Source organism: Protobothrops mucrosquamatus, unplaced genomic scaffold, assembly GCF_001527695.2.
Source record: "Protobothrops mucrosquamatus isolate PMUCROS unplaced genomic scaffold, P.Mucros_1.0 scaffold_177, whole genome shotgun sequence".
Classification (NCBI taxonomy): Eukaryota; Metazoa; Chordata; class Lepidosauria; order Squamata; family Viperidae; genus Protobothrops; species Protobothrops mucrosquamatus.
The window spans coordinates 1382395-1406037 of NW_015386253.1; the positions used below are offsets into that span (position 1 = coordinate 1382395).

The 23643-nt window shown below is 35.6% G+C and overlaps 1 protein-coding gene across 1 annotated transcript in view; it reads right to left on the reverse strand.

The window, feature by feature from the left end:
- TMC2 (transmembrane channel like 2) overlaps window positions 1-19689 on the reverse strand; it is a 39712-nt gene extending 20023 nt beyond the window's left edge. Inside the window, exons 1-7 of the mRNA XM_029285455.1 lie at window positions 19649-19689; window positions 14867-14957; window positions 12103-12184; window positions 11643-11749; window positions 4650-4748; window positions 1437-1582; window positions 793-940 (exon numbers count right to left, since the gene is read on the reverse strand). Coding sequence (XP_029141288.1) covers window positions 793-940; window positions 1437-1582; window positions 4650-4748; window positions 11643-11749; window positions 12103-12184; window positions 14867-14957; window positions 19649-19674 — 699 coding nt within the window. The 5' untranslated portion in view covers window positions 19675-19689. The remainder of the gene's footprint in view (window positions 1-792; window positions 941-1436; window positions 1583-4649; window positions 4749-11642; window positions 11750-12102; window positions 12185-14866; window positions 14958-19648) is intronic.
- Window positions 19690-23643: the final 3954 nt, after the last annotated feature.

The following is a 23643-nucleotide window of genomic DNA, read 5'->3' on the forward strand; positions in this document are numbered from 1 at the left end:
ATCAACCATTGTGACCGGTTAAGTTCGTGCCTGAAAGTCCTGCTTCAACAAGAAGAGCCTGCCACCCATCAATGCTGCATGAGTTCCGGTTGTAAGACATCTCACCGATCTCTAAAGAACATTACCGCAAGGCTGGACAAGGGGGGTTGTGGCTGGGAGGGCCTGGGCATTGGCGGCCTCTAAAGAGGTAGCGCTACAAGTATATAGAGAACATTACAATAATCTAAACTGTGGATGTCTGAGTTACCATTGGCCCAGGAATGGGAGCAATTGGTGCACAAGACAAACCAATGCAAAATGCCACCACTTGCCATAGCTGCCATCTGCTCTTTGAGAGTCCAGGAAGACCTCCAAATTGCGCATCAACTCTGACTGGAAGTATATCTCCATGCAAAGTTAAAGATAGAAATTCCCCGGAATTAGGGGCCTTAAAACCTATAGCAATTTTATTATCATATATTTAAAAAGTTTGTCTATGTTTGATGAGAATATTGAATTGAAAAATTATATACCTGTGTTAAAAAAAGCAAGCAACATGAGATACTTGTAATGTGTCACATGGGACCTCAATATCGACTATATAGAGCAACAATATTATCAACGAAACCTTCCAATGAAGACACTGATCATACAAGTAGCTACAATGTTTTAAAAAAACACAACCTGTACATCTTCTGATAAAATGCTGGATATGAGGATTCAGTTGTTATGTACAATGTCTATATTTTCTCCTTTGAAATTCTGCCAAAGTTGCAATACAACAGAGGTGTTTGCATCTTGCCTGGAGGGTACCTTGAAGCTAGTTGTGATGGATGCAAACTTGTTATCTGCTGTCTCTGGATTGCCTATAAGGTAGTCCCAGCTAGTGAACATTTTCCAGCTAAAAATGAAGTTCTCATCATCTCCATCCCCTGTGTCTTCATGGGCATTCCGGGCCATCCTGTAGATGGAATAATATATAGTCTATTTAGCCACCAGGTGTCTCTCTTATGCACAGATTTTTTGCAGCAATTTCTGTGTTTTCTCTGTACTTATTAAACATTTATTAAAATCTTTATCACTATTTAGGGACATATTGAATGAATGAATGAATGAATGAATAAATGAATGAATGAATGAATGAATGAGCGAACAAATGCTTCACATATGCTGTTCTGGCAAACCTTCGAATAAGGGCCATATTAATATACCATATAGTCTCAGATTAAGCTGACATTCTCCAATTTCTTGGATTTTATGATTAAGATAGAATAAGTGGGCAGTTTCAATTTTGATATATATTCCTTGTATTTTTTGGGATAGTGCAATAAAGCAAGGTCAATATCCTGAAGATGTACATCTTTTTCTGTTTCCTTCTATTCGGTTTGAAAGGTATATGGTTGCTTCATGGGAAGAATATATAGTGTGGAACTACATAAAGAACAAATAGAACTTACGATCTTATTACAACCATCAGGCTATAACCATACACGCCGATGACACCAACCATGAAATATGCCATTGGTAGCCTGTACTTTAACCAACCAATTGTCCTTTGATTGTTGTAGTAGCCATAGAAAATGGCTGAATGTTTAATATAACCCTGAAAGGAGGAAAGGACCATATCAGATGTCCATTTACATAATTTAAAATCTAAACTTATTCCATTATAAGTGGCTGGTTGAGGATCAACTGGATTCATTTTAAAATTCTGGTTATTGAAGTCTGTCTAGTACATTCTATATGGTATCAATTTTAACATAATCTTCAATGTATTTATTTAAAAATATCTGAATTCAATAAGCATTACTTTTTAGTATTTGGATTTGGCAGCTAGATTTGGCAAATGTATTCAGGTACATTTTAAAAACAATTTTCAAATAATCAGTAAGTATTATATGTCAGCCAACATCTTTTCAAATAATAGTTTCCTCAAATTATGTTGTCATAGCAGTGTCATGAGAGCACTATTTCTGCTTTTCTAAACAATATGGGAAGAGCTTGTATACTCTAATCCTCCTATATTCTGTTCCATGCTTACAATCATTTTAGCACATTTTCCATAGTAGTGTTTAGATCTGTTCTTTCATTATCATGTTGCAAATGCAAAAATAAAATAAACAATATGAACATCCTCATTTTTCTATGTTAAGACTCAGAATTTATTATTATCATTAAAAATATTCTTATTGGCTGGGTGGTCTTGAAATGTCTTACCTGTTATTTCTCTGACTTTTTCCAGTGCAAGCATAAAATGAAAATTATAGCCTCCAGAACATTTTTCCAAAATGAATGTCTTCAGTTAAAATGAAACCTGTCTGTCATCTTATTATATAACTGATTTACTGGAAAAATATTATTTGAGCTGAAATCTAGCTCATCTACGCTACCTGAAGCTGGGCATACTGGGATCAACAATACTGACTATTCATCTTTTTCACTGTTAAATCTAATCTTAATGATATATACTCTATGAAATATATTGTCCTGACCTTCAATGCATCCGTAGATAGGTTAACTTTGTGAGCCTGCAGAGATAGTACCATGGGATAAGGATCACTATAAAATGCTAACATATAGTTTATCTGGTGTTATAATTTCTATAATACAATTCTTAGGATTGGATTTACACATATGTGAGGGTGAAAGTTCATTCTCCGAGCTTGTGGGTTGGTTTCCAAACATTTCATAACCAAGCTAGGTAACATCTTCAACGGAGTTTAGGAGATGTCTGTGTCAGTGCTCTTCTGTTTATAAGGGCTTCAGGTGTGGGTGTCCAAACCAACCGCACAGCCAACCAGAGACAACACCGACCCTTAACCAACCATATACTAAATGAAACATACTGGTAGTCCTTGACTGACAACCACAATTAAACCCAAAATTTATGCTGCTAAGCAAGATATTTATTAATTGAGTTTTGCTCCATTTTACAACCTTTCTTGCCACAGTTGTTAAGTGAATCTCTGTTGGGAGTCCTCAACTTATAAAAGTTCATTTAGTGACTGTTCAAAGTTCAACAGCACTGAAAACAGTAACTTATGACTGTTTTTCACACTTAACGATCTTTGTAGCATCTCTATGATCATGTGAGCAGAATTCAGCTGCTTGGCAAACTAACTCATACTTATGACCGTTGCTATGATCACTTTTTGCAACCTTTTGACAAGCAAAATCAATCGGGATGCCAGATTCATTTAACAACCATGTTACTAACTTATCAACTACGATGATTCACTTAACAACTATGGCCAGAAAGATTGTAAAATGAGGAAAACTCACTTAACAAATGTTTCACTTAACAACAGAAATTTTGGGCTCAATTGTGGTTGTGCCTGTAGTTGTTGAGGTAATAACACAGTTGTTATGGGGAATCTGGTTTCTCCATTGACTTTGCTTGTCAGAAGGTCGCAAAAGATGATCCCATGAACCTGGGATACTGCAACCGTCATAAATATGAGCCACTTCCCAAGCATCTGAATTTTGATCATGTGACCATAGGGATGCTGAAATATAGTTGTGTGAAAAATGGTCATAAGTCACCTTTATCAATGCTGTTGTAACTTTGAATGGTCACTAAACGAATGGTTTTAAGTCGAGGATTACCTGTATCTTTGAACTACAGGAAATGTTGTGCCTGTAGGTTATATTTCTTCATAACTGAATGACACAGGACTAGTTTATCTGCCTTAGGCAGCTGATTTTGTGTATATAAAAAAAGCCAATTCATCTGTTTATTGTTAGAAAGAGAAAGGAATGTCTGATATTCTTCTTCAGGTGTTTTGAGATTAAAGGCTTATTTGCCTGGCCAGGTTGTCCATATCACCAGAATGGAAAAGTAATCAGGTTTTGATGGCAGAAATGGATGAGGTTAGCTTTAATTCCTTGCTATCCTGTTGCAAATTTGATTCCCAATATGTTTTCTTGCATACTTTGAAAATAATGTTTTTCTAGAGTATGTCACATTGAATGCTGTTGTTAGCTTTGGCTGGAGCACTTTATTTCTTTATAAATAAACCCCAATAAATAAACCAACAGGTCATTAGCTACTTTACAGAGGCAAAATACCTCTTCAATGGAATCAGAGCTTATTATTATTTACCATTATTTATATATTTATTGTGACTGCTGCACAGTTAAGATAACTCTTGCCTTATAAATCAAAGGAACATTTAAAAAAACATTTAAACACATTTTTAGTTTCTTTCTTCGCTTCCTACTCCCTGTGCTTCCTTAAATAAATAAGTGCAATTTTGCTCTTTCACAATTTTTTCTGTAGTCGGTGAACTTTGCATCTTACTGTTCTATATATTGCTCCACATTAAATAAATTCCAAATCACATAGTCCAAATTCACAAAGCAGTAAATGTGTTATGCATTTGTTGAAGAAATCACATAAGCTGCTCTTCCACTCCCAAATAATATTCCCCTAACAGAGGAGAATGAAAACCGAACCAGGCTTAATGTCATTGTACATTTCTACGATACTTATTTTATATATATAGTTCATTTAAATACATATATTATGTAACAATGTTTGTTTCGGTAGGATGACCAGCAATATACGTTTCATTTGTGATGCTTACATTTAATCTTTTTTGCTTAACCCGTACCCTTAATCATAAAAGACTGAGGAACTAAGGTTAAACAAAAATGCAAGAAGTACCTACCTCAAAATCCCAAAGAACAGAGAAATCCATAGCAGTGGGTTGTTCAGCCCTGGGCACAATTTTTCTAGGTATACTTCCATATGGCATGCCCATTAAAATCTATAACAAAATTATTTTTAATGTTATATGAAGTGCTAAAATTTCTCACCTATTAATAACAGAATAAAAGTCTACTTCAGTTTATACAGTAAGCAGATAAGGACACAGAAATGGTGAAAAAGATTGGAAAATACTCATTTCTATTCCAATATCAAAAAGCAAAAGTGCGAAATAATGCTTAACTATATAATTGCATATACGTCACAAGTAAGTAAGAGTTTGTAATCCGGGTTTCAGCTGCCAGATGTACAAGTTGGATTCAGAAGAAGCGGAGGCATCTGAGATCATACTATTAAACAGTTGATAATGGAAAAGCTTAGGAGTTGCAAAAAGACATCCATTATTCAGATTGTTCTACTTTGTCTATGTAGATTATATCAAATTATAGACATTCCTTAAGCACTGTATTGAGCTGCTTCACCTCCTGTTGAAGAACTGGTATGATAACCCATGAATCAACAGTTAGAATTGAATATTGAAAATGGTTGAAAATTGGGAAAAGCATATGCTAAGATTCAACCTTTTAACTTAATCTGTATGGAAAATATAATGTAAAAATGATGGATTAGAACAGTGGTCCCCAATCCTTTTGGCACGAACGACTAATTTTGTGGAAGACAATTTTTCCATGGACCGGGTGGGGGAACATGGAGCGCGCAACCTGGATCCCTCATAGGCACAGTTTACAATAACACTCCTATGAGAATCTAATGGCTAATGATCAGAGGTGGGGCTGAGGCAGTGGTGGGATTCAAATATGTGAACAACCAGTTCTCTGTATGGATGCCACTTCTGGAAATCCATTCTGGACCTGGGCAACAAAAAATTAGCTACCAGTTCTGCTGAAGTGGTGCGAACCGGCTGAATCCCACCACTGGGTTGAGGCGTTGATGCTAGCATTGGGGAGTGGCTGCAAATACAGATGAAGTTTTGCTTGCTCGCCCACTGCTCACCTCCAGCTGTGCGGCCTGATTCTTAACAGGTCAAGGACCTATACTGGTTCGTGGCCCGGGGATTGGGGACCTCTGGATTAGAAGAAATAAAAATTGGAATTAACTTTGACAGAAAAAATATGACCAGCCTCAAATATGGTGATGATACCATATTGATGACTAGAAGTAAAGAAGATTTAAGGAATTTAGAGGGAGAAAGTGCCAAAACTAGTCTGCTATTCCATTATATAAAGTGTATTCTGTTCCCAATTATAACAGATGGATATGAAAGCTGGACCATTAGAATAGGCTAATGAAGAAAAATGTCTTTGAATTGTGGTGATTAAAAAAAGGCGTTGAGAATCGTGGAACTACAATAAAAACAAAGGATATATTTGTAATAATGAAGTTAAAACTGAGATAAATAATGAAAAGTCAGAACTCTAATGCTGGGAAAAATTAAAGGCAATTAAAAAAGAGACTGACAGAAGATATTGCTGCGATGACACAAACATGAGCTTAGAAAAGCTCAAAGAAGCTACAGACAATTGTAGTAAAATGATGTCTATTCACAGAAGCAACTGAACAACAAAATAAAAAAATGCAACAAATGGCTTGCCTCCCAGTAAAGCAGAGGTTCCTAACCTTTTGGGCACCAGGGACCAAGTCCGTGGAGAAAGATTTTTCCACGGACTAGAGAGTGTCTTGTTTTGTGTGCTGCCTGCATCCCATGGATGGAGCTTTGGTTGTTTATGCAGACCGGTTGCTGGCGTGCCATGGCCCAGTACCAGTCTACAGACCCGGGGTTGGGGATCCCTGCAGTAAAGTGTGAAACTGAGGATGAATTAGATGAAACATATGAATTAAAAAGCAAATGTCTCTCAATGTGCATTAAATATATTTTGACTGAATCCTACTTCTATTGGCTTTAATAAATATTCCCCCAAATACAAGTCCTTTATAGCTTATTCTTTGCTAATAAAGATTTGAAATAATATAGCTTTAGGACTGGGTGTGTTTGTTGCTACCCAGTTTTGCCACGTTTGTGTCTTCTTTTATGCTCTTACTTTACTTTTTTAATAGTTTTTGTTCTTTTTGTAATCCACTCAGATTCATCGAGAGTTAGATGATGTACAAATTGAATAAAATGATAAAATAAAATAAACAATTATTTGGTTATAGAACAATTGAGAAGAAGACCATGACTTGGATTCTGAGAAATTCTGAAAATCCTTTCTGTTTTAAGAACTTAATTTCTAAATAATCAATGATATATAGATAGTTAGCCATATACAAATAAAATTATGCTTACAGATATTAAGAAAAGAAATAATAATTGCTGGGTAGAATTAATCTGAAATATAATAGTAGCAAAAGTGTTGATGCTAAAATTTGGGAAAAAATCTGTTATCATAAGTGTGAGAAATGGCCTAACTAGGAGGAATATGAATTGGAGGGTAAATATTTAAAATAAATAGAATTCTTTTCCACCTATTAGAATAGATAGGATAATAGAATTTTTTTGCACCTCTTTTTTCCCCTTTATAGCATACTTTTTCATTATGGATTGTTATGGTGATATATTTTCTTGCATGGTTTCTATCGGTCCTGCTTTTCATTCTTGGAAATAAAATATTGATAGCAACAATGCTCACAAATATGCAAAGGTTTAAACTGTCCCAACTTCACCTTAAACAACATATTTCATAAGCAGCAATGTGGATTTCATTTATTTTTGGCAGACAAAAAAGCTCTTTTTGCTGAAAATTCATGGATTATTTCTTTTTGAATGCACTAAAAGCATTGTATTTATTTCTCTATGTAGTATTCAAACCTCTGTGAAAAATGAAGATCAAGTTGAGGCAATTATTGAAGCTTGGAGGGAACTGTTTTAATATTTAAACCTAAAGTTTGTACCGTAATCACTGTAACAATGTATGTGCATACAAGTATGTGTGTGAGAAAATGAATGCAAGGACTGAAAAGAAAGAAACAGGCAAATGATAACCACAGGTTGACAAAAGGAGGAGCTCAATATGGTGCACGTGTGTAGGTATGTATGCTCCATTAAAAATAGCTGAACCATGTTGAAAAGAAAGATATTCAACAACATGTTCAGCAAAAAGAAGAAACACAAGGAGATGTATATTTCTTCCAGCTTTGAACAGTTAATGCACCCAAAATGTAACCATCAGAAGCAGAGGTTCACTGAGGCAGGACCCTATCCAGTGGCTAAAAGTCACTGTTGAACCTAATTTGCATTCAAGTGATGTAGCTTGGCTCTCAGAAGACAATCCATGAAAAAAGCCAGAAAAACCCACTCTCTCATGTAAAAATATTGATTATATTAACTAGTTTAGTCATGAAATATTTATAAGAATGAAGCCAATCTCAGCGAACACCTAGAACCCAACAGAGATGTGACATTGTTGTCTGTAGCATATCAGCATCAAATAATGTAATTGGTGGCAAGTGCTAATGTACATATTTAATTCATATCTGAGAAATAGAATCCATAACTTAGCTCTTAGGGTTAATTTACATATACATTGGCATTACACAGACCTATTTAAATAGGAATGAGATAGCAGGGATGGTAATGACTTGGTATTTGGAGAAAAAAATGTAATTATCCTAGATCATCTTTCACAATCTGGGTCTTCTATATCAGGGGTGTCAACCTGCCGGCCCATGGGCCGGATGAGTCACATGGAAGCCATGCCCACCCCATTGCCAGTAATGGCAAAACCGGCCCAATACATTGCGCGACGTCACGTGACATCGCGAGTTGGACATGCCTGCTCTATATAATAATAATAATAATAATAATAATAATAATAATAATAATAATAATAATAATAATAATAATAATAATAATAATGATGATGATGATGATGATGGTGATGATGATGATGATGATGATGATGATGATAATAATAATAATAATAATAATAATAATAATAATAATAATAATAATAATAATAATAATAATAATAATAATAATAATAAAAGTTGGAAGGGACCTTGGAGGTCATCTAGTTCCTGCTCAGGCAGGAAACCCTATACCATTTCAGAGAAATGGCTGTCCAATTTCTTCTTAAAGACTTCCAGTGTGAGAGCATTCACCGCTTCTGGAGGCAGGTTGTTCCACTGATTAATTGTTCTAACTGTCAGGACATTTCTCCTTAGTTCTAGGTTGCTTATCTCCAACAGATGGTTAGTTTCCATCTGTTGCTTCTTGTCTTGTCTTCAGGTGCTTTGGAGAATAGCTTGACTCCCTCTTCTTTGTAGCAACTCCTGAGATATTGGAACACTGCTATCATGTCTCCCCTCATTCTTCTCTTCATTAAACTAGACATACCCAATTCCAGAAACTGTTCCTTGTATGTTTTAGCCTCCAGTCCCCTAATCATCTTTGTTGCTCTACTCTGTACTCTTTCTAGAGTCTCAACATCTTTTTTACATCATGGTGACCAAAACTGGATGCAGTATTCTAAATGTGGCCTTACCAAGGCATTGTAAAGTGGTATTAACACTTCACGTGATCTTGATTCTATCCCTCTATTAATGCAGCCTAGCACTTGTTGGCTTTTTGGTAGCTGCAGCACACTGTTGGCTCATATTTAAGTGATTGTCCACTAGGACTCTGAGATCCCTCTCACAGTTACTACTATTGAGCAAAGTACCTCCTATACTATACCTGTGCATTTGGTTTTTCTTGCCTAAATGTAGAACCTTACTTTTTTCACCATTAAATTTCATTTTGTTAGATAGCGCACAGTGTTCAAGTCTGTCAAGATCCTTCTGTATCTTAAGCCTGTCTTCTGGAGTATTGGCTATTCCTGCCAGTTTGGTGTTGTCTGCAAATTTCATGAGTTCCCCATCTATCCTCTCATCCAAATCATTGATGAAGATGTTGAAGTACACTGGGTCCAGAACAGAGCCTTGGGGCACTCCTCTATTCACTTCCCTTCATATACTGTAGATGCAGTTCCATTGAGGACTACATGCAGAGTACGGCCGGTCAGCCAGCTACATCCATCTGATGGTGATGCTGTCTAATCCATATTTTTCTATCTTATCAAGTAGTAGGTTGTGATCGACTTTATCAAATGCCTTACTGAAGTCCAAATAAATTATATCCACAGCATTCCTCTGGTCACTAATTTTGTCACTTGGTCAAAGAATGTGATACCTTCGAGACCGCCTTCTGCCACAGATTACCTCCCCTCGGCCAGTACGCTCCCACAGGGTGGGTCTCCTCAGGGTGCCGTCGGCCAGACAGTGCCGGCTGGTGACCCCAAGGGGGAGGGCCTTCTCTGTGGGAGCTCCCACCCTCTGGAATGAGCTGCCCCCAGAGATCAGGGTGATCCCTGATCTCCCTTCCTTCCGCCGCGCCCTCAAGACATGGCTGTTCCAACAAGCGGGANGAGGGGTTTTTAATTACTTTTTAATTAGACAATTTAAATATTTCATTTTAATTAATTTTAACTTGTGATTGTTAGTGGTGTTTTTAATTGATTGTCAGCCGCCCTGAGTCCGCAAGGAGAAGGGCGGGATATAAATTCAAATAATAAATAAATAAATAAATAAATAAATAAATAAATAAATAAATAAATAAATAAATAAGATTTGTCTGGCATGATCTGTTTTTGACAAACCTATGTTGGCTTTTGGTAATGACTTTGTTTGCTTCTAGGTGTTCGTTGATTCGTTGTTTGATTATCTTTTCCTGAATCTTCCCAGGTATTGAGGTCAGGCTGATAGGTCTATAATTTCCTGGATCCATTTTTTTTCCTTTTTTGAAGATGGGAACTACATCAGCTCTTTTCCAGTCCTCCGGTAGTTCCCCAGTGCTTTGAAAGATATAGTTCAGTGGTTCTGAGATCACATCTGCCAGTTCCTTGAGAACCTTGGGGTGTAATCTATCTGGTCCTGGTGATTTGAACTCGTCTAGGCTGGACAGGTACTCACCATTTTCTTGCCTATCTTAACTTGTGTTTCTAATCTGTTTTTTATGGTACTGTTTTTGATAGGTTGGGCTGTTTTGCAAATGCAAATGTCTTAGACTTCAGTCATTATATTGCCCAGACATCATGGACACAGCTTTGGAAAGCAGAGGAACTGAAGACTATGTTTTAAAAGACAGTAGCTATTCTGGTTCAATATGCCAGTTTCATGTTATATGCTGTATTACCTAGCCATATTGGGGCATACAGTATAGGGAGAAACTATAGGATGTTGGCTTGGATAACTTTTCACTTGGCTTGCAATATGAACATTCTCCCATTAGAGATAAAGGTAATTTGATCAAAGGAATGTGTTCCAGTACTTTTGAAGAAAATAGTGTGAGAGAGCCCATTTTTTAATTTAAATCATTTCATCATTTCAAGGATCCTTAGCACTTTCACCAGAGAGAAGGTAAATTTCTGTTTATATATGTTTAGAATTGAATAATCCATCTGATTCCTCTTCCTCTCTCAATCCTTTTCCCTCTCTACATGAAACATTTTTAAAGGCCCCGCTCTGATTTTCAGTAAAAGATAATTTTGCATTGTTTTACAAGGCATTTATTTTGATACATGCATGTACACACACAGATGAAATGTTACTGTTTTTTATTTCCACAGTTCTGAGCTAGGATGATATGTATTTTCTTCCATCTTTTAAAATTTGGAGGGAGAGGATTACTTTTACATTTTTACTTTGTATGTTGGACATTGTAAGCCAGCCACAGACATTGGCAAATAGGCAATTGATTCAATAAAAGTAACTAGCATGATAAAGAAATTATCCCCACACACCCCCCAAAAAAACATTTAGGTTTAAAATTATAGTTGCATGGAATGATAAATGTATTGTGATTTTATATATATAGTCTCAAAAAACCTGGTACCTATAATTCTACTTATAGGGTAGATAACTACACTTCTCAAATTAACTATTTAATGTATATACTTACTTCTGGAATTATAACTAGTCCAAATATTAAGCCAAACAGAACCAGGTTTAGGCCATACATCCATCGCAGAAATATGAAATAAGATGCCACCGAAGAACCAAAATGACCTTAAAAAATAAATAAGCTTCAATTAGAAAAGTCCTAAAACTGAATTTTCCAGAGAACAGGATAGATTTGTAATGAGTTATCAATTTAAATATGACTCAATGTCTAGTACTATGCATTCAGTTCTTTCTCCAAAGTTCTTTTGGGGAAGGAGGAAGGAGCAAACGTCTGAAACTGAAATCTGATTCAATCAGATTTATAATTTCCTCCCAGGTTACTTTACATTTTCTCACAGTCTCAAAGACTGTCTGTCAACTTATATAAGCCCCGCCTTCATCCATTCTCAACTGGTTTTGTGTTATGAATTCAGAATAATATTTAGACATGTAGGTTAAGTGGAAAAATGTTAACTTACTTTCAACTTCTTTTATCTTCATTTCCCAAGGTATACATTGTGTCTTAAAATTATCAAAATCTCTCTTAAACTTTACCCATTTCTGAAAAGAAACAAAGCAAAATGTGCTTTTATTGGAGGCTAAAGTAAAGAAAGACTTGGGAAATGCTTTAGAGTTTAAATGCTAGTGAAAAACATGAAAACTGAAGATGTGCTGGGTTTTTAAATCTGATGCATTTCAATTAAACTTGGTCCCTCTGAGTGGTCAGAAGGAAGAAATGTTTTCTGTTTGTTTTTCCAAGAATACCATTAAAAGTAAACTTGACAGTTGCATAATTACAGAGAACAGTAGTTATGCAAGATTTTGTTATTTTTTATGTACCCACACAGGGGAGAGCTTCTTTAAAAATTGTATAACTCAAATGGAAAAAAAAAGTGTTGTTATTTGGTATCTTGCCTTGTCAAAACAGAAAATCACCATTTGGTATGCTATTCTAGGCAGCAAAACCTTCTGTTATGACCCAGCTCACCTAGGCAGAGGCAAGCTTTGATTCCTTTATTGCTCTGCTAATTCTACAACAAATTGCCCTGAAACAGCTGGCAAAGGTCCACCCCAAACTTCACTGAAGGAAGCCACCCACAGTTCCACAAACAAAGCCTATAACCAACAGAGCCAAATAGCAAAAGAAGAGAGGAAGCCCAAAAACAGGATACAGGTACACACAGCAAGGTCTATAAGTTGTGCACAAGATTCCAGGTCCACAGGGCAAGGTTGAGTTCCACAGGCAGAAGCACAATACAAGGCAGAGTTTTTCCAAGGCTGGGAAAGTGCATGCCAAAGCAAAACAATTGTTCCTGACTAAGACAATCTCCCCTTGCCTCTGCTTAAATCAAACCAAGCCAGGTGTTCCTTGTGAGGAGGGGTGGGATGACCTTCCCCGGAGCAGCCTCACAGACCTCCTTTGAGCTTGCCTCCAAACGCACTGGAGCACAACTTGAACACTGTTTGCATTGATAAAAATCACCACCAGTCAATTGCAAAATGGCACTGGAGCACAACCTGAACACTATTTGCATTGATAAAAATCACCACCAGTCAATTGCAAAATGGCAGCTTTATTTGGAACAGCACACATCCTGCGATGACACCATTATACAATATCTGCCTATCTCAGATACTCGGAAAGAACTCAATGGGATTAAAAATGCCAAAATGCCAAATCCAATCTAAACCTCTACCTGACTGTTCAGTGAAATATAAGAGTAATAACCATTAGTTCTTTAACTCTTAATTCTTCAGCTCTTCAAGTTAGGCCAGTTCTATTACTTTTGTCTTATAAAAGGAGTCTAAACTTCTCTTCTGGGCATCCCAAAAGCTGGCACTGTAAAATTTGCATCAGATCCTTTAATAATAGACCATATAGCCAACAGTGGATGAGTTCTCCAGTTTTTGTGGCTGGACTTGGCTTTAGAGGTTGTTCTGCATGAACCCATATTCATTTTCTCTTTTCCAGAACAGTTGTAGCAATGAGGATGTAATTGTCTTTCTGGGAGGCTGCCTTTATCTTGCTGACATGCTGCATTTCCCCAGCATTTTGATTTTGCCATGTTATTGCTAATACTAGGAAAAGAAATAGCTTTTGCCTAACCTCCAATCCACATTATCTATTGTGATTGGGAACATGGAGGGCTAAAGAAAGTATTACTTAATGTCTGCTATTCAGCTTGTAAAAATTAATATAATTTCCTATTTTTCCTTATGTCAGGGCAAGGAAATGATTGTCAGAAATATTCAGAAGATTTTAAAAGGTTGCTTTAATAATAATAATAATAACAACAACAATAATAATAAAGTTGGAAGGGACCTTGGAGGCCATCTAATCCTGCTCAGGCAGGAAACCCTATACCATTTCGGACAAATGGCTGTCCAGTCTCTTCTTAAAAACTTCCAGTGTTGGAGTATTTACCGCTTCTGGAGGCAGGTTGTTCCACTGGTTAATTGTTCTAACTGTCAGGAAGTTTCTCCTTAGTTCTAAGTTGCTTCTCTCCTTGATTAGTTTCCATCCATTGCTTCTTCAGGTGCTTTGGAAAATAGCTTGACTCCCTCTTCTTTGTGGCAGCCCCTGAGATATTGGAACACTGGTATCATGTCCCCCCTCGTCCTTCTCTTCGTTAAACTAGACATACCAATTCCAGCAGCCGTTCCTTATATGCTTTAGCCTCCAGTCCCCTGATCATCTTGGTTGCTCTTCTCTGTACTTTTTCTAAAGTCTCAACATCTTTTTTACATCGTGGTGACCAAAACTGGATGCAGTATTCCAAGTGTGGCTTTACCAAGGCATTGTAAAGTGGTATTAATAACTTTCTTACAGTACATACTCCTGCTAAAAAAAGATTCATTAGCAACATAATTAAAGGTGGGGAAAAAAGACAGGGACAACTTGTAGTCATACCTGTTCTTTGTTTTATTTAGTCTTAACACTCTTTGTACTCTGCACACAACTGCATTTCTTTTGTTAACAAGTTGGGGAAGAGAGTAGACTTCAAAGTGTTTAGAATGAAGTGTTTAGAGAATGCAGTGGAAGAGATGCATCTATCCAAGTTAGTTTTCAGATTTACTATCGGCCAAACATTGAATTTTAGGTTTTGAAACTCGTATCAGTATTTTCATTTTTAATATAAGTTGTATAGACTTCCAAATTTCAGTAGTATAAACATCTTATGAACAATGCCGATATAATAAGTATGGGAAAAATTGCTTAACCCAAATTCTTATGGCACTTACCTTTGTCAACATCATCTTATATGCATACAACTTTTTTCCTTTTCCCTTTCCCAAAGCACCTTCAAATTTTTCTACAAAATCTTGAGCCTCCCTAAGTAAAAAAAAATTTGAAAAAGATTATACTTATCTATTATGATATGATATGATGTGATGTGATGTGATGTAATATACCTGTCCATCAGAAATAGTTGGTTAAAATGACTTCTAAAACTTACTCTGGCATTAATCATAATATAGTATACTGCAAATATTAAAATACTGTGGTTGAACTCACAGAGCTAATTCTGCTGCTCAGGGTTGTCTTGAACCACGAAAGGGGCAGCAAATAAATTTGACAAAAATAAATAAATAAAATAAAAACTGATTCATGGTCTAATTATAGAAATTTGAAGTAACAATAGATCTGAAATTCCTTCTCCAAGATAATTTCTGTCTGCATTATAAACTGATTTAATCACTTCTATTTAATAATACAATATTGTTAGTGAATTACTGTTTGAATTCAGGATGACCTCTCATCATATATAGATAAGTTACCCTCACCAAATCTCTTCTGTTCAGAGAGTGGTGAGGATGGCTGAAAAGATCCCTTCCATCCAGGACAAAGCACATAAGCGTTGCTTCAGCAGGGTCCATAAGATTTTTTTTTATAACAAGTTTTTTATTGGTTTCCGACTTTTACATTTGAGTATTTGGAAAGCAGCACGGTGATTGGGTAGTCAATAGTACAATAACAAAATGTTTAGTACATATCTCAGGTTACATCATCAAAAAATTCCTTCTCCATTTCCCTTAACATTTGCTATATCATATTTAAGCTAGCAAATTTCTAATTATAACAAGCTCAGTTAAAACATTTATCATTATATTTTTGCTTATATATATCCACATCCTGTATTTAAATTTTACCTAATTTTTAATTTTTAATTACCATATTCCAATTTAACCTTTAATATCCATAGTATTTAGGGTAACCCAAATTTCCTTTATTTCACTATATAAAAATTATATCTATAATACACCTATTACTTACTTGAATATATTCTTATTTTATTTTATAAACATTTTCTATTTCTCATCCTAGTAAATCACTACTTACTAATGGAGTATCCTTCATTGTCTCAAATCCATTGTCTGTGTTATCTGGGCTAAACAATAATTCGAAGCTATTCCCTAATAATTTTCATTTCCCTTATAAATCTAAATCCTCAGTATTAGGCCAATTAATCCCTTATTTTTTATCATTTTCCAACAATAGTTAAATCTAATAATCATATTTCCCTTCATCTCAAAATCTCCCTTTAGCCCATTAGTTGAGAGTCCTCTCTAATAAATCAAAAGACTCCCTTTTTAAAATCTAACTCTAGCTTTCTTTTTATGCCAACCAGGCTTCCATACCAATGCCTTTAGATCATCAGATAGATCTCCCTTCATTTTTGTACATGTTACTTGAACCAAAGGAGACCATCTAGTTATCAATTTTCCAGAGGATTTGGCCCATTTATGGTCGTTGTCACCCTGGTAGCCCAGATACCCATATTTGCACTAACATATTTGTCTTCAATTCCATCGGGTCTTCTTCCTCAGGTTTCTTCTAATCTAAGTAAAAAGTCATGTCCAATTTTATGGTTGTTGTTTGGTTGTCTAGATTTTCAGTAGGCTGTACTTGTTGATCTTTAGCACCCTCCATCTTGGTATTACTTTCTTCCGCTTCTGTTGTTTTTTGGGTTGTAAATTCTTTAGTTGAAGTCAGGATTTGGTTGTCTAGATTTTCAGTACATTGTACTTGTTGTTCTTTAAAGTCCTCTGTCTTGGTATTAATTTCTTCCACTTCTGTTGTTTTTTGAATTGTAGGTTCTTTGGTTGCAATCAGGGTTTTGCTTTGTAGATTTAAGATTGTCTTTCAGTATAATTTTAATTATCTCAGTAGCTTCAAGAATTTTTTCAAGTATAAGTTTGTAGTTAAGTGAAATTTGTTGCTGGTCCTCCTCCATTTCTGATGTGGTTATAGATAGTCCTTTAGTGAAGGCTATTTATTAAATGAGAGTCAGTAAGTATTCACCTCCACAGTCCTAAAAAGCAATTTCATCACCCAGCTGTTCTCTCAGCTTTTAATCTCTTTTAGATAATACCAAGGACAGATCTGGGCTATGAGCAGGTCTTTTTGTCAAGAATATTCACTTGCTGTACCAAGTTTCGCCACAAGATATCCTTGACAGCATTTAAAATCTTTTTTCAAATCCCAGGCTAGGTTTTTATCCAGTTAAAGTTCTTTTTCATCTTTTTTACGAGTAGATAGAGTAGCAAATCCCCGTGAAAGTAGGAACTTTTTGGGTCCCAAAATATCAAAAAGAAGCAAATCCAATTATTTAATAGTTCTTTTCAAGGCTTTATTTCCCCTAGGTAATCAGGCGCTGCCATTTTAGAGGGTGGGAGGAAAATGTTCCCTTCCCTCTCTTTTCACAGGGGGAAGAAATTTCCAGAGGCTTTTTACAGGAAAAATACTTGGGGTAGAAAGAAGGTAGGATCTCACCCAATTCCTCCGCGGTGCTTTCAAAGTGCTTGTTAGTAATTTTGGTCTCGGCTGGTAGTGGCTTGCTTGTTAATGGCCGATCTTTTCCCTATTAGTTTGAACAGTTGCCCAGGATCAAACAGGAGGGCTGCCACCCTTCTGCTATTGCTCAGGAGTCCTCTTCACACTCGTCGCCCTTCCAGGATGACTTCCGACTCTTTTCAGGTGGGAGAAAACCAGACAGCAGAGAGAGCGATTGCCCCGCATGTCCTCTAGTGCCGCGATCGCAAACAGGAAGCCTCTGCAGGGTCCATAAGATTGTCTGGGACACTACACATCCTCTTCACCACCTGTTTTCCTTTTTACCTTCTGGGAGGAGGCTCCGTGGTATCCGAAGCAGAACATTCAGTCACAGTTTTATTCCATACAGTATTAACCTTGTGAACTCTAAAGCTTCCTCCTTCTGTTATATATTCAAGTTGGTCAGTGATTAATATTTATATGTTACGTATATGTAAGGGTGTAGGTCTATACATATATTGTATATAGGATGTTTAAATGTATGTTATGTATATGTACAATTTGAGAGCAAGCAACTAAATTTCATTTTTATGTGTGCCGTTGTGCCCATAGTAAAAAATGACAATAAAGATTATCTAATCTAATCTAATCTAATCTAATCTAATCTAATCTAATCTAATCTAATCTAATATAATCTTCTGTTTAGTTCAGCTGGCAAACTGCACCTAATTTATTCACATTGAGATGTTAAATGTATAGCTGTAATGAATGATATGTTTTCATTACAGGCACTGGAGTTTTCTCCAAGATCTACAGATCACTGTAAAACCATAATTCCATAAGCTTATGAAAAATTTCTAGTAGGTCACACATTGAAAAACTGTAACATTTGTGATGTAGGTAGATATACTACAAAATCTTACTTCCTTTGCAGAATTCTTTTTTAATCCGTTAGTGTCCAAACCCTGGATTTGCTTTCTTTATAGCACCAACCTTCTTCTTTCTCTTTTTATAGCAAATCTTGAGCAACATTTAATCTGTATGAATTAGTACATGTACTGAGTCAAATAATTAATGCTTCTAGCCCTGCACTGCTTTCTCTAAACCTCCGAAGCAGGTCATTTACCATTATTTTCAGTTTGGTGAAATGACAGAAATTAAAGCTGAATTTCATCCATGCAGTTTCTCTGTTTTATGAGAAGGAGCTCTTATTTATTTATTTATTTATTTATTTATTTATTTATTTATTTATTTATTTATTTATTTATTTATTTATGAATGTATGTATGTATGTATGTATGTATGTATGTATGTATTTTATTATTGTTTATTTATTAAACAAATTTATATAGCTGCCCAACTCACACATAGGTGACTCTAAGTGGTTTACACCATTGAAAAATCCACTGTATGATAAAAATCCATTAAAAAAAGCTATTTGCTCTCACTCCCTAAGGCAATAGCAACCCAATCAAATAAGTCATGATTGGCTCTATCTCCATTCATGGTCCCCAGGCCCACTGACGAAACCATTTTTTAGAGCCCTTTAGAAAAACAACAAAGTGGAGGTCAACTATACCTCAGGAGTAGTGATGTTCCCTAAAGAAGGGGTCACCACCAAGATTGATAACCATTGCAGAAGAATTGAGACATGTGTAAGTCTAGATCTGTGCAAAACTGTTCAGGCCACTGCATTCTGAACTAACAGAAATTTCTAAATATTCTTCAAGGTCAGCTCCATGTAAAGCATGTTATAATAGTCTAGACAATTATAACCTAAGATGGGTAACTGTGAGAAGGGCATATTGATTTCAGACATATTAAATCATTCTCTTAAATAAATGTGGCAAATGAGTAATCATAGCAATATGTTTTGTCTAAAGTCTTAGAAACATTAACATGTGAAAGTGCTGAAAGTCACTTGATTCCTATGGAAAAAAACAACAATCAAAAAGGCCAGAGAATACAGCCATTCTAATCATTCAGGTTTATATTTTTAATTAATGCACAAAATCAGCCAAGAACTGATTTCTAGTTTTCTGTTTTCTAGCTACATGGATTAAAAAAAACAACAACTTACTTTTAAGCCAACCATGGAGCAAAGCCTTTTGACTAGGAATAGGATGCTCAAGAAGTTCAACCAACAGCCACAGAATATAATCTTTGTCGAACGTGGAACGGAATGCCTACATAAACTCATGCTTATATGCCTAGAAGTCATGTGAACAGTAATCATCAAGATATTGTACCTTAGCACAGTTAATTTCTTTGCCATGCGCCAGGGTTTGTTTCGTATGATAGATATGAGTTTTTTCTTTTCTTCTACCTGTTCTTTTAGCTTGTCCAGTTCCTCTTCAGAGAGAGATTCGTCATCTGAAGAGTTTGGAGTGGATGAGGAGGAACTAGGAGTAAAAACCCAAAATCAAACCAAATCCAAATTCACACAATTACGTATACAGTAATAATTCTTAAAAATACTGTATGAAATTGTGTTATATATTTTCAACATATTATATGCACCTGTTTTTAAATAGCTTGCTAGCATTTGCCATTTTTAAATCTGCCTTTGAAATCAATTGTTTATTTTGTTGGTATTTTAATCAAAAGTATAATATTAGATATTAAATAGCTGTGGGTGGTTAGCTTATTTATAATTTATTAGATTTGCATACTGCCCATTTATTGTCACAGTGATTCCAAGAAGCTTAAAAATGATAAAAAGATAATAGAAAACAATTATAGTTAAAAATTATTAAATAAAGGCTGGAGACCAAGAGGACAGGGGACATGGGTTAAGGATCTTCTCTCTACCCATCAATCAGCCCCGTATAGAGTATCTCTATTGGGGCCCTAGCCAGCTGCTGGAGACCAGACCAGGAGAGTGGGGACTGACTTCACCTCCAGCAGGAGAATATTCCGAAGGGCAGAACTGAAAAGACCCTTCCAAACACTTTAATTGGACCTGGAAGCAGACCGGCAACCAATGCAGCTCTCACGTGTATATGCTACCTGAAGGGACTCCAGAACTCTCTGACCTGCTGTGTTTTGTACCATTTGAAACTTACATAGTATGTATTCAAGAGTATATATGTATTAGCTTATGTAGTAGATGTCTATAGTTTATTCAATAGAAAGAAAAATGGGTTGTAAAGAAAATTAAAGTTTTAGGGAGAAGGGACATTAAAAGAAATAGCATATGCTAGTGGTAGGAGGGCAAATTATTCGCCTGAAGCACTACAGCAGATATGTCCAACCCACAGTCCTGGACAGTTAGTAATGTGACCCCACAAGATTCTAGACATCTGACATTATTATATGATTAATATACATTAACTATATTGTATATTTTATATGCAGTCCAAGATAATTCATCTTCACTCAATGTGATTCAGGTGAGCCAAAAGGTTGGAGACTCATAATATAGAATTTAATGGATAATTTTAGGAACAAGATATTGGCAACTGAAACTAAAATTTCCCCCCATAGGACCTACCAGGCTAGGGGAGATCACTTGGGTAAGCACAATAACATTTGGAGTGGGAAAGGATATAATAATATACTTCCCACTAGCACACAGAGGAAATTTCGGGAGAACTATCAGTTTTTGGAGGGGATGACTAGATCTGATGCAGAAGTCCTTACTTTGCCAACGTTATTTCATATTTACATGTTGGTTTTTCCTATTTATCATTACTTTCTGATACACTTAGGTTAATACTTTTTTGAAAATTGATCCTTGCTATAATTTTTTAGAAGACACTTGTCTGATTACTCTGGATCCAGGCCTTGGGAGCATAGATATACATCCTTTGGTAAATTAGCAAATAAAGAGCTCATCCTATGCAGAAAAATGGGCGTGTGATCAAAATAGCAGCAGGACAAATACTTGGGTGATTTGATGATCGTAGGAGAGACAGAAGTTGGAATTGTCAACAACAGATAAGTTGGGCAAACATGGTTTTAGTTCCATGCTGTATCAAATTACTTAAAAGACTGGCCAAGAATGTGATGAGCAATAGCTTCCCAGCATTTCAATAGCTTTATCATGCCTGCTTGTACTTAGAAGTCCTTTATCACTCCCTACTCTTGCATCCCTCAAGTGCCCAACTAATACTGCCGATACAAATAATCATCATCATACACTACTAGCCCTACAAATTCAATTTAATATTAAATTGAGGTAGTCCTCAATTTACAACAGTTCATTTAGTGACCATTCAAAGTTACAATGAGATTGAAAAAAAGTGACTCATGACTGTTTTTCACACTTATGATTGTTGCAGCATCCCCATGGTCACGTGATCAAAATTCAGATAGTTGACAACTGACTCATGTTTATGACGATTGCAGTGTCCTGGGGTCACACAATCACCTTCTGTAACCTTCTGACAAGCAAAATCAATGGGGAAAGCCAGCTTCACTTAACAACCATGTTACTAACTTAACAACTTCAGTATTACACTTAACAACTGTGGCATAAAATGGGGCAAAACTCACTTAACAAATGTTTCATTTAACAACAGATATGGGGGACTCAATTGTGCTACCGATACTTCTGTGAAAATAACATCTTGCCCTGGACATGGGCAACTCTGAGGCCACAGGTCCCAGTCCTGTTCTTCCAGTTCTATGCAATATGATAGGCTGTAACATGGGCAGTAACATCAGCAGCAGCTCAATTTATACTACTACACATACCTAAAGGTTGTTCTCAGACAACATGCTTCAGATACATAAGCCATTTGGGAGCAATTTTTTCACACTAACAAATTTTATTAAAAAGCATAAGCTTTTGAGAATTTTAGCTCACTTCATTGGAGTCAGTGGAATGATTAGACTGATGTAAAATTTAAATTGAGATGAGGTGGTGGAGAAAAACAGGGAAACAGTTGGTTATGCAGGCATAGGTTACATGTGAGACAGAATACAAATATCAGTTAACAGTTGTGATGTGTTAAAAATCCATTGTGTTTTTGTAGAGGAAGTTTGAAACCTTTTGAATATGTAAATTTAACAGTTTTTCACTTGACCACCATTGACAGACATGATTCTCTTCCTATAATGCCTATGGATTGGGATTGGAATATCTGAATACAGTACAGAACTTTCAAATTATGCTTAAACATTATGAGTTTCTGGGATTAAAGCTGTGTTAATGCATTTCCATGGTAATTTGATGCAGTCTAGAACTCCACAAATTGTTTCTAGTTTCAGAGATTTACTCTGGGGAAAAACACAAATTATCCTGACAACTCTCAGATGAGCTGTTTGGTTTGCGCCAGATTGCTCAAACACAGAACATAATTACATGTCTTTCACTGAGCTTCATTGCATAGTATTTTGATGCATTTTGATAGCAGAATTAAAAACCAGTAATTTGCCAGTCAGTGAAATGAATGGGAAATATATTATTTTCCATTGTACTCATATACAGAATGCTTATTATTAAGAACAAATGTGGATTTTTGATCTGGGGAATAATGAAAATGTCATACCTTTCACCTGTATTTTTCTTCTTTTTCTTGTCCTTTCCTTTTGCTTTCTTGTTTTCAAACTCTTTTTGCTTTTTATCTTTCTTTTTCTTCCCTTTTACTGTTTCCTCCTCTTTGTTTTCTTCGTTATCATTATATGCTTTCTGATTTTTCTTTTTATTTGGTTTCTTCCTCCTGGATACATCTAGATCTTCATTTTCATCATCAGTGTCTTTATCATAACTCGCTTTTCTGTTTACCTTGGCGATTTCCTTTATATTCTTTTTTTGGGCTACTTTTTCTTCCTCTTCTTCTTCTTCATAGTCATAATCTGTGTTTTAAAAAGTGTTTTACTTAAAAAAAAACCTGAAGAGTTTGAAGTTATTGAGAATATTGTCTTTCACTAGACAAATGCAGATATTTTGTAAATGTAAAATAATGACTTTTCTTTTCAGTCTTTTCAAAATGCTGTACTTTGCAAAATCCAAACTTACTGCTACTTAGAAAAGAACTATTGAAATCAATGGAATTTAAATTATTCATATATCTGAATCCATCCCCTTTCTGTGTAAATTATAAATATAATAGTGATACTTAGGCATTGATAATGACTTAGGAGTGATATCCTGGAATATATTAGTGATATATTTGATGCATTAAGAGAGAATAATATTTCATTTTGCTTTTTAAACTGCAGAAAAATAGCTGAAAGTGAAATATATAATGGGCTATTATATTGTAAAAATGAATAAATTTTCCTGAAAACTGCAGCT